Source organism: Cebus imitator, unplaced genomic scaffold (genome assembly GCF_001604975.1).
Source record: "Cebus imitator isolate Cc_AM_T3 unplaced genomic scaffold, Cebus_imitator-1.0 Scaffold42, whole genome shotgun sequence".
In the NCBI taxonomy this organism is placed as follows: domain Eukaryota; kingdom Metazoa; phylum Chordata; class Mammalia; order Primates; family Cebidae; genus Cebus; species Cebus imitator.
The window spans coordinates 9835956-9847093 of NW_016107357.1; the positions used below are offsets into that span (position 1 = coordinate 9835956).

The window sequence follows — 11138 nt, forward strand, 5'->3', positions numbered from 1 at the left end:
TACTGCGAGAATGAAGACCATTCTCAACAATCAGACGGTTGACGTTCCGGAAAATGTCGACGTTACTCTGAAGGGACGCACAGTTATTGTGAAGGGCCCCAGAGGAACCCTGAGACGGGACTTCAATCACATCAATGTAGAACTCAGTCTTGTTAGAAAGAAAAAAATGAGGCTCTGGGTTGACAAATGGTGGGGTAACAGAAAGGAACTGGCTACCGTTCGGACTATTTGTCGTCGAGTACAGAACATGATCAAGGGTGTTACACTGGGCTTCCGTCACAGGATGAGGTCTGTGTATACTCACTTCCCCATCAACGCTGCTATCCAGGAGAACGGGTCTCTCGTTGAAATCCAAAATTTCCTGAGTGAAAAATACATCCACAGGGTTCGAACGAGACCAGGTGTTGCTTGTTCAGTATCTCAAGCCCAGAAAGATGAATTAATCCTTGAAGGAAATGACATTGAGCTTGTTTCAAATTCAGCGGCTTTGATTCAGCAAGCCATAACAGTTAAAAACAAGGATATCTGGAAATTTGGGGATGGTATTTATGTCCCTGAAAAAGGAACTGTTCAGCAGGCTGATGAATAAGATGTAAGAGTTGTCCAGCTACAGAAACAAGATGCCAGATGATTTCTAAGACCTACTTGTGACATTTTAAATAATGCAATAAAAGACCTATTGATTTGGGGGAAATCTATATATATATATATATACATGTTTTGTAGCTCTAAATTGTGTGCAGTGGTCCATGCCTGTAATCCCAGCACTTTGGCAGGCCAAGGCCGCAGTGTTACTTGATCCCAGGAGTTTGAGATCAGCCTGAGCAACATGGCAAATCCCCATCTCTACAAAAATATACAAAAATTAGCTGTGTGTGGTGGCACACATCTGTAATCCCAGCTACTTGGTAGGCTGAGGCAGGAGGATTGCTTGAGCCCAGGAGGCCAAGGCTGCAGTGAGCTGTGATGGCACCACTCCACTCCACTCTGGGTGACAGGGTGAGACCCTATCTCAAGAAATATATATATATTTGCAGCTCTATGCACACATTACTATTTTGCAGCTAATATGCCCTAATAAGCTTTCAAAAACAGCAGCCGTGAAGTAATCCAGTACTGAACATGGTGCCCATTCACCTCACGCTCTTGGCTCTATCTTGGAGGTACTCACTGGATCTCAATGCATTTGGCCCTCATCTCTGTAACTTGGCAGCATCAACTGTCACTCACACCCTCCTCCATCAAGTAACCATCGCCTTTTCTTAAAGGCAAAGGCAAGTCTTATAAATTTACTTAGTAGTATTTCTTTTTTTTAGAAGCTTAACTATGGTGCATTTTATTAGGATGGGTATTGTTACCTGTTTTTTTTTCCATAAACCCTCTTACTTTTAGTGCACAAGGTTAAAGAATGGGTGGTTTGTTGTTTCTGCACATAATGCAGAAACATCATCTAATATCCATACAGTTTCACTCAGTTCTTGCCACTATTTTATGGCATAGGTTCCCATTAGCTGATACAGCTTCCCATTAGCTGATGGAAGGAAACCAAGGCTCAGAGAACTTAAGTAACTTGTCCAAAATGAGGAGGCACGATGCCTTTGAGTCATTATATACACCTCATTTATTACCTGGCCTCATCAACCTCTATTCAATTAGTCCTTGCAGCTTTAAAGAGGACCAAAGTGAAAACACAGGCAGTTAAGTCATGGGGAGGTGAGGGCAGTGATCTGCACTGCTGTTCTCTAAGATTGACAGCACTTCCTTTCCATTTATTAGGGAAGATATCCCAGAATATTTTTTTATGGTTCCAGAAAAAGGCCCATAAAAATAAATTAAATATGTGGGTCAGCTGTAGCAAGCTACTGATAATGTCACATGAGGGAGGCTGTGGAGTTCTGCACAGGGAAAAAAAGGTCCAGACTGGGCCTGATCTGGTCCTGGCTTTATGGTAGAGTGATATATAGCATATTCCAGAAGAAAAAAAATTGGATGTTGAAAACTGAAATAAAAAGCAACCCCAGAAAAGATTTTCTATCATCTATTCAATTCCTTTTAGAAACAAAATGTCATTAAGGGAAATACTACTGTTCTTATCATAGATGAAAATAGTGCATTTTTAAAAAGAAATTGTGTTACACAACAGGATCCTTTTTTTTTTTTTTTTTTTTTTTTAAAACGAGTTTCACTCCTGTTACCCAGGCTGGAGTGCAATGGTGCGATCTCGGCTCACCACAACCTCCGCCTCCTGGGTTCAGGCAATTCTCCTGCCTCAACCTCCTGAGTAGCTGGGATTACAGGCACGTGCCACCATGCCCAGCTAATGTTTTGTATTTTTAGTAGAGACGGGGTTTCACCATGTTGACCAGGATGGTCTTGATCTCTTGACCTCGTGATCCACCCGCCTCGGCCTCCCAAAGTGCTGGGATTACAGGCTTGAGCCGCCGTGCCCAGCAGTCCAGGATCCTATTTTTATCAAAATAGAATACACACACACACAATCTTTAGATGGTAAACATCAAGATATTAATGGTTATTAATCTCTAAGTGGTAGAATTACGGTGTTTTTTTTTCTTTTTGCTAATTTTATGATCTGTCTAAAATAGATCGGCATAATTTTTCTAACAAGAAGTTACTTTTGAAAACAAATTTTTAGGAGAATTTGTGATTTTCTTTTCTGGAAACAATTGATTTTGTAACTGCAACAAGAATTCATAATTGTTTTCAGGTCAATCAGTCTTTTAAAGATTGATGTCACTCATGCTGTCATCCCTATAAAATGTCACAGACTTATATTGATCTTTTTTCTATTCTCTCATTTCAGCTTTTCATGACTCTGCTTCTCCAACTTTCCCACACCTTTTTTTTGTTGTTGTTGTTGTTTTGAGATGGAGCTTTGCTCTTGTTACCCAGGCTGGAGTGCAATGGCACGATCTCGGCTCACTGCAATCTCTGCCTCCTGGTTCAACCAATTCTCCTGCCTCAGCCTCCCAAGTAGCTGGTATTACAGGCAAGCACCATCATGCCAAGCTAATTTTTGTTTTTGTAGAGACGGGGGTTTCACCATGTTGGCCAGGCTGGTCTTGAACTCCTGATCTCAGGTGATCTATCCACTAGGGCCTCCCAAAGCCCTGGGATTACATGTGTGAGCCACTGTGCCAGGCCTTTTTGTGTTTTTGTGTGTGTGTGTGTTTTTTTTTTAAATAGAGACAGGGTTTCGCCATATTGGCCAGGGTGCTCTTAAACTCTTGACCTTAGGTGATCCACCCACCTCGGCCTCCTAAAGTGCTGAAATAACAGGCATGAGCCACTGTGCCTGGCCTCCATGCCTTTTATCTCATCCACAGTCACCGGTTCTCAGTCCATTCTGCACTGCTTTGCTTCAGGCTGCTTCTCACTTCTCACCCTCCCTCATGCATCCCTGCTTGCCTGGGACCCGCAACCTCTGTGCTGACTCTTGCATTCTCTTCCAGCTATTAAGCTGGCCATTATTATGTACAACTGGGGCCCCATCCCTCTGGGAATGCTCTGAGAGGTCATGTAAATTGTGAACAACCCCCAATGGTCAAGTGTTGCTCCAGGAAATGAAACTCCCTGCCAGGTTTGCACAGCCACTGTGTCAGAGTGGCTGAAGAGTTCCCATAGCCAGCCCACAGGGCAGGAAGTGAGATCAATGGAGAAAAATGTGATATAGCTGAGGTAATATGCTGCTGGGTTCATTGCTGGTGAAATTCTTAGTGATTAGGATACTTCTGAAAGCTAGCCCCACCTGCCCCCACTGACACCAGCCACATCAATGGCTAGAGTAAAAAGGTGGGCTGAGATGATGGAAGATACTATACAATGTGTCTGATATGTTGCCTCTCACAGAACATTGCCTGATATTATTCTCTTTGTCCAAGCCTTCTACTTCGTTTATCTGTCATTCTGATTCGCCTCTGGACACAATCTCAACGGGGAATCTTTCTCCATCTGTAAAAATTAACCCAACAACAGTCTTATTATCTAATAGCAGTATTCATCCAATTCCTCTACAATTTCCTTTGCGAATTATAAGATAATGACTCTTGTGTTGTGTCTTATATTATTTAACTCATAAATTACAATAAATTGATAACATTTTCTTAGGTCAGGTCCCCTGAGATACAGACTCTGAGACAGATTTGCCTGCTGGTTTATTGGGGTGTGTCTTCTGGGTCAGCACCAATGGGTATGGAAGGAGATAGGATTGAAAAGAGGGAGGAGCTTAACTGGGGTGCAGCTGGAACAAAGCCAGGCTGCAGCCAGAGGGTAGCTCTGGATAGCCTATCTTGTCCCACCTTGGTGCAAAGGGGGATGGGCCTTTGTACCCTGCCTCCATCAGTCAGTGGTTGGGGACTGACACCAGGCAGGGAACGTCATCAGGTGAAGGACTGAGAACATTTCCTGGAGAGTGACTCAGCTGAAAGACCTTTGGCCAACATTCCCAACAGCTGGGGAAATGGTATCTCAGTCCTGCAGGGAAGTTCTGGGCAGCCCACGGTATCAACTATGGTCCACCCTTTCAGCTGCTTGGATTATTTTTTTGTAAATTAGGTTTTGCAAATAGTTCCTCCAAGATTCTGACTGGCTCTTTTTCTGGGAAATTTAAGGAGAGGGTTGGCAGGAAAAACCACAGCCCTGTCTCTAGAGCAATGGATTCTGAGAGGCCAGCTGATTATCTCACCCTTCTGCCCATTTTAGAGTCCCCTCTTCTACCCATTTTAGAGTCCCCTCACCCTTGTCTATTATTTCTTTTTTTCTTTTTTTTTTTGAGATGGAATCTCACTCTTATTGCTCAGGCTGGAGTGCAATGGCGCAATCTCAGCTCATCGCAACCTCTACCTCCTGGGTTCAAGTGATTCTCCTGCCTCAGCCTCCTGAGTACCTGGGATTACAGGCGCCCGCTACCATGCCCGGCTAATTTTTTTAAACATATTTTTAGGCCAGGCACGGTGGCTCAAGCCTGTAATCCCAGCACTTTGGGAGGCCGAGGCAGGCAGATCACAAGGTCAAGAGATCGAGACCATCCTGGCCAACATGGTGAAACCCGTCTCTACTAAAAATACAAAAAAAAAATTAGCTGGGCATGGTGGCGTGTGCCTGTAGTCCCAGCTACTCGGGAGGCTGAGGCAGGAGAACTGCTTGAACCCGGGAGGCGGAGGTTGCAGTAAGCCGAGATTGTGCCACTGCACTCCAGCCTGGCGCCTGGCGACAAAATGAGACTCTGTCGCAAAAAAAAAGAAAAAAAATTTTTTTAGTAGAGATGGGGTTTCACTATGTTGGTCAGGCTATTCATGAACTCCTGACCTCAGGCGATCCACCCACCTCTGCCTCCCAAAGTGCTGGGATTAGAGGCATGAGCCACCACTCCTGGCCGGCAATCATTTCTGTTGGTCTCAGTGGCTTACCTGGTGGGGTGACCTAGACACTCATCTTTGATGGGTCTGAAACCCTGGTTGCCATGTCCTTCTCAGGCTACAACCGTGGCACTTGTCTATTTACCATCAAAATTGGGAAAGGGGGTATGAGGAGATTCTCTTGGAGATGTCCTAGGTGCTAAATACATATACTTTTTCCTGGCACCATTGTATATCAGCAGTTTCACTTTCTCCTAATGATCAAAGTCAATGAATCCCCAATACGACACATCCCCAGAATGGTGACTCCTTTTTTCTTGTCTCTTTTAATAAGAAGCCTAAAGTAATTGGGCAGCAGCTATAAAAATTAATGGGACTGGCCAGGTGCAGTGGCTCACATCTGTCATCCCCAAAGTGGCTCAGCACTTTGGGAGGCCAAGGCGGGCAGATCACTTGAGGTCAGGAATTTGAGACCAGCCTGATCAACTTGGTGAAACCCCATCTCTACTAAAAACACAAAAAAATTAGCTGGGCGTGGTGGCACGTGACTGTAATCCCAGCTACTCAGGAGGCTGAGGCAAGAGAATTGCTTGAACTTGGGAGGCTGAGGTTGCAATGAGCCCAGATTGTGCCACCGCACTCCAGCCCGGGTGGCAGAGGGAGACTCTGCCTTAAAAAATATATATATATTAATGGGACTACTGCTGCTGTGTCCCACAGCATGTTTCCCTTTAGACTATAAGACCTGAAAGCACACAGAGTACAGAGCTGCAAGGACAGAAAGCACACATCCCTAATGTGACAGTGATGACAAGCACAGCCGCTTCTACTTTCACCCCGCCTCCTAGACCCAAGTATTCTTCCCAATGTGGACTGAACACCATATACGTAGTGGTAGCTGATTTAGGATGTGTCCTGCAATCTGGAAAATGATGCCCCATCCTCTCAGGTTGTCATCTGTAAGTCTAAGCCTCGGTGGCCCCCTTCTTCAAAGGCCATTTTATCCCTTCAGCAGGCTGGCAGGGTCTGGGTATAATATTTGATAGGACCAGGTGGTCTCACCACCATGTGTCTACTTTTACTCTCCTTTGCTGTAAAGTGGGCTCCTTGAACTGATAGAAAGTCACATGGCATTCCATATTTCTGGATACAAACTGTCATTATTCAGAAGGTGGTCCTGGCTGACACACTGTGGGTAGGAATAGCAAACCTACATCCAAATGTATCCATTTTTATCAAGACTCATTACTGCCCCTTCCAGTGTAGAAAGGATCCAATGTAGTTAATTTGCCATCAAATGGTTAACCGGTCAGCTGGAGAGATAGCACCATAGTGAGTACACAGGGTTGGTTTGTGTTGCTGGCAGGTTGGACGTTGGGCAGTTGCAGTAGCAGGATCAGCCTTGCTGAGTGGGTGTCCATGCTGTGAGCCCATGTACAGCCTCCATCCTTGCCATCAGGGCTGCTTGGTTCATGTGCCAGCACTATAGTGTGACAGGGGCTGACTGGCCATCCTTCAGTAGATGACCAGTTAAGTCATTCTGTCTACTTGGTTCTTCAGTGCTTCTTCCATAGTGGATGCTCACTTACGGGCATTAACAGTGGGATTCAAAATCTTCACATTTGGGTCATGGCCATAGGTCCACTGACACGCCTCTTCTTCACATGCCTTTGCCTCCAATCTTCCAATCTTTCTGCCCCTGCTCTTAACAAGCCAGCCATGCTAATCCCCAAAAATATTTGACCAGGCCAGGCACAATGGCTCACACCTATAATCTCAGCACTTTTGGAGACGAACGCAGAAGGATTGCTTGAGGTCAGGAGTTCAAGACCAGCCTGGTAAAAATAGTGAAACCCCCATCTCTACCAAAAAAAAAAAAAGTATTTGACTAGAAGCCCTGCAATTGGTAGGATTTCCTTTGTCATTGTCTTCCAGGCTCTCCCACTGCAGAGCTACCATGGAGCAGTAGTACAGCCGAAGACCATTTTCATGTTGCATCCACACACCAAGCTGTGGCCCTAGCATGGCCTTTTCCCTATTCTGTCAGCCTGCATGGTCCATACGCATGAGCTGACAGAAAGGAATCAGTACTGTAGAGGTGGATAACCTGAGTTCAATCTCTTCTGGGGCTCTCCTTGTTTTATAATTAAAACTTGGGCCGGATCCTCAGTTTTTTTTCTGTGTTCCAACTGCAGGATAAGAGTCTCTTTATATGAAGCCAAGTAAAACTTCTGACTTTCTTAGTGTTGATTAATCACTCTCAGACTTTCATTGCTCTCCTTCAGTACATCAAATGTCCACAGAAACAACCAGCCATTACCATAGTTCTTATAGTTATGACTTTCCTTGAACTTTTCAAATGCCTGAGGTACCACCCCTGCACTGCCTTCCACCAACATCTCATCCCAGTTTACTACCATGCAAGTTTTAGTCTTGCTCTGTCACACAGGTTGGAGTGCAGTGGTGCAATCTCAGCTCACTGCAACCTCCGTCTCCTGGGTTCAAGTGATTCTCCTGCCTCAGCCTCCCAAGTAGCTGGGATTACAGACATGGCCACCATGCCTGGCCTACTACCATGAAAGTTTTAATAAGCACATGGCTATAGCATGCTAAGCATTGTCCATGCTTCACCTACCCCCAGTGATGATGCCCTCATTGCTGGTGACCCACTTTACACTTGGCTTCTTCAGGCCATTCCTGGAATCAACTATCTCAGGTCAGATTCCCTAAGAAGCAGCCTTTGAGATGGGGGTTCGTATACAGTAAATTTATGGCGGGGAGTGGGAGGTGTCATCAGATTGATATCAATAGGAGATGAAAAAAGAAGGATTTAACAGAGGGAGAAGGTGAACTGCATTGAAGTCACAAAGGCTTCAAGATGGTGCCATGGAGAGCCCTGGGGGCTAAGATGTGGGCTACCCCAGGGAGAGAGTATGACTTGGGCAAAGTGGCTTTCTTTGGCAAGTCACAGAAAATAATTCAAACGAGAGCAATCAGGCATTACAACTCCCAACGGCTGGGTGAATGAGGGCCTCAGTCTTGAAGGGGCCTTTGGGTCCCACACCATAGCATCCACCATATAAAGCAAATTCTTCTTTCTCAGATGAAAGTAACTAATAAGCATATAAGTTTCTCTATTATAAGGCAGGAAACTTATCTTAGAAAATTTAGGCCTACAAATTAATAACATTGTAATTGTGAATGACTTCAAATAATCCCAAGTCAAAAGGAAAAATACATCTTCTCTCACCCTGAGAATGTCCTTTTTAAATTTTGAATATCCTTTTCTGTATGAATGGCATGGTGGAGAAGCAAAATCCTGTCTTAAACTTCCTATAAACTTTTACTCTCACCCATCTACAAAGACAGGACTTAAAATCTGTCCAAGTTTTGACACAGACCTTTTTAATTTTTATTTATTTTTAAGACATAATCTTGCTCTGTCACCCAGACTGGAGTGCAGTGGCAGGATCATGGCTCCCTGTAGCCTTCCCAGGCTCAAGTGATCCTCCTGCCTCAGCCTCCCAAGAAGAGGGGACTACAGGCATGTGCCACCATACTTGGCTAATTAAAAAAATATAGATATTTTGTGGAGGCGAGCTCTCACTGTGTTCCAGGGCTGTTCTCAAACTCCTGGCCTCAAGCGATCCTCCCTCTGCCTCTCAGTGGAGGTGGTGCAGAAACAAGATCAGTCATGAAGCCAATAAAGTAATCTGGGAAAGAGATGATGATTAGTTTGGACCACAGTTGTAGCAAGAGAAATGGCTAGTGGTCAAATCCCGAACAGATTGTGAAGGTACAGCTGATAGGATTTGTAGATGAATAGGATTACAGGTGTGAGCCACTGCTCCCAGCCTACAGACCCTCTTTAGATGTACTCTCCAGCAAAGTAATTCTGGAAAAGTTGAGGGTAGGCTACCCCTTGTAAATCACTCTTTTCTTAATGAACAATACTGCTTTCACACCTGTGTACCTTGTCAAATTTAGTCTTTCTGCCAAAATGTCCTTTCCAAACCTTTGTCCAGAGCTCTATTCATTCTTCAGGAACCTCATTAAATATTCATTCATTCATAAGGTTACCAGATTTAGTAAATAAAAATACAGGATACCCAGTTAAATGTGAATTTCAAATAAAAAAAACAAAAGTTTTAGCATAAGATGTCCAAATATTCCATGGGACATACTTATATAAAATAGTTAATTGTTTTTTATTTGAAATTCACATTTAACTGGGTGTCCTGTATTCTATCTAGCAACGTATTCATTCTCCAAATCCAGCATGTGCTAGAAACTACTGAATGTTGAGACTACAGCAGTGAATAAAATAACTCCAAATTCCTCCTCTTGGGGAGTCTGCATTCTAGTGGAGGGAGTCATTTATATGCAAGTATTTATACAAGAAAATATGCAACAATATTGTTAGAGCATAAATCTGTGTCATGAAGAAAAATAAAGTGAGGGCGAGAGGACAGGGAGCGTCAGGGCTGGAGGCTGGCAGTGCTGTTTCATGAAGGTCTTACTGATGGGGCCAAATTTGAGCCGAGATCTGGAAGAAGTGAGAAAGCAAGCCACAAGATTTGGGGGAGGCATATTCTAGGCAGGGTGAGCCCCAAACACAAAGTCCCTAAGGTGAACGTACATTTGAGGGAGAGCAAGGAGGCTACTATGGCTGGAGAATGGTGAACAGGAGGGGTTGGTGAAGAAATGAACCCAAAGGGGAAGTGGGGGCCAGAGCATTTTCAGGCTTTGGGCCATTGTGCAGGTTTCAGCATTTACTCTAGGGTGCAGACATCTGACTAGATGTCACATTTCAGACACAGCAAATATTTATGTAATAAATATTAAATAAATGGCTTCTATATAGAAAATTACCTCTTCTTGTTGGGAAGAGAGGTGGTGTAGAAGCAAGAAGGCCAATCATGAGGTCAAAAAAAAATAATCCAGTGAAGAGATGATGATCACTTGTAGCAAGAGAGATGGCAACTGGTTTAATCCTCAATTGTGAAAGTACAGCTGATAGGATGGTCAGATGAATTAATGTGGTGTGTAAGTAAGAGTCATGATAGAGGCTGAGGCCAGGCTCATGCCTGTAATCCCTGTGCTTTGAAAGGCTGAGGCAGAAGGAACGCTTGAGCCCAGGAGTTTGAGATTACAATAAGCTATGGATCGCACCACAGCACCCCAGCCTGGGTGACAGGAATTAGGAGTTCAGCTTCAGACTTGTTAATTTTGATATGCCTGTTAGAAATCCAAGTGGAAATATTCAGGCAGCAACAAGATGTTAAAGTCTGGAGTTCAAAATAGAGATGTAGCCTGGCTAGAGATAGAAATTTGGGAGCCATCAGCATGTGGACATAGCCAGTATACTTAAAGCTGGAGGTCTCAGTGAAATCCCCTGGGGAGTGGGTGAAGATAGAGGAGTGGGCCAAGAATTGACCCCTGGGATCTCTAAGTATTGGAAGGTTGGGGAGATAAGTGGAAAAGAAATGAGGCCAGGCGTGGTGGCTCACGCCTGTAATCTCAGCACATTGGGAGGCCAAAGTGGGTAGATCACCTGAGGTCAGGCGTTCCAGACCAGCCTGACCAACATGGTGAAGCCCTGTCTCTACTAAATACAAAAAATTAGCCAGGCGTGGTGGTGCATACCTGTAATCCCAGCTACTTGGGAGGCTGAGGCAGGGGAATCGCTTGAACCCAAGAGGCAGAAGTTGCAGGGAGCCGAGATTGCCACTACACACCAGCCTGGGCAACAAGAGCGAAAAA

The 11138-nt window shown here is 44.4% G+C and overlaps 1 protein-coding gene across 1 annotated transcript; it reads left to right on the forward strand.

The window, feature by feature from the left end:
• The first annotated feature begins 9 nt into the window (after positions 1-9).
• On the forward strand, positions 10-688 carry LOC108302755 (60S ribosomal protein L9-like). Its single transcript, XM_037737816.1, has one exon. It carries the CDS (start codon positions 11-13, stop codon positions 587-589), a length of 579 nt encoding a protein of 192 aa, XP_037593744.1. The 5' UTR covers position 10; the 3' UTR covers positions 590-688.
• Positions 689-11138: the final 10450 nt, after the last annotated feature.

Bases quoted from the DNA above. Each gene is read 5' to 3' on its own strand.
- LOC108302755 (XM_037737816.1), top strand. From the start codon at position 11: ATGAAGACCATTCTCAACAATCAGACGGTTGACGTTCCGGAAAATGTC.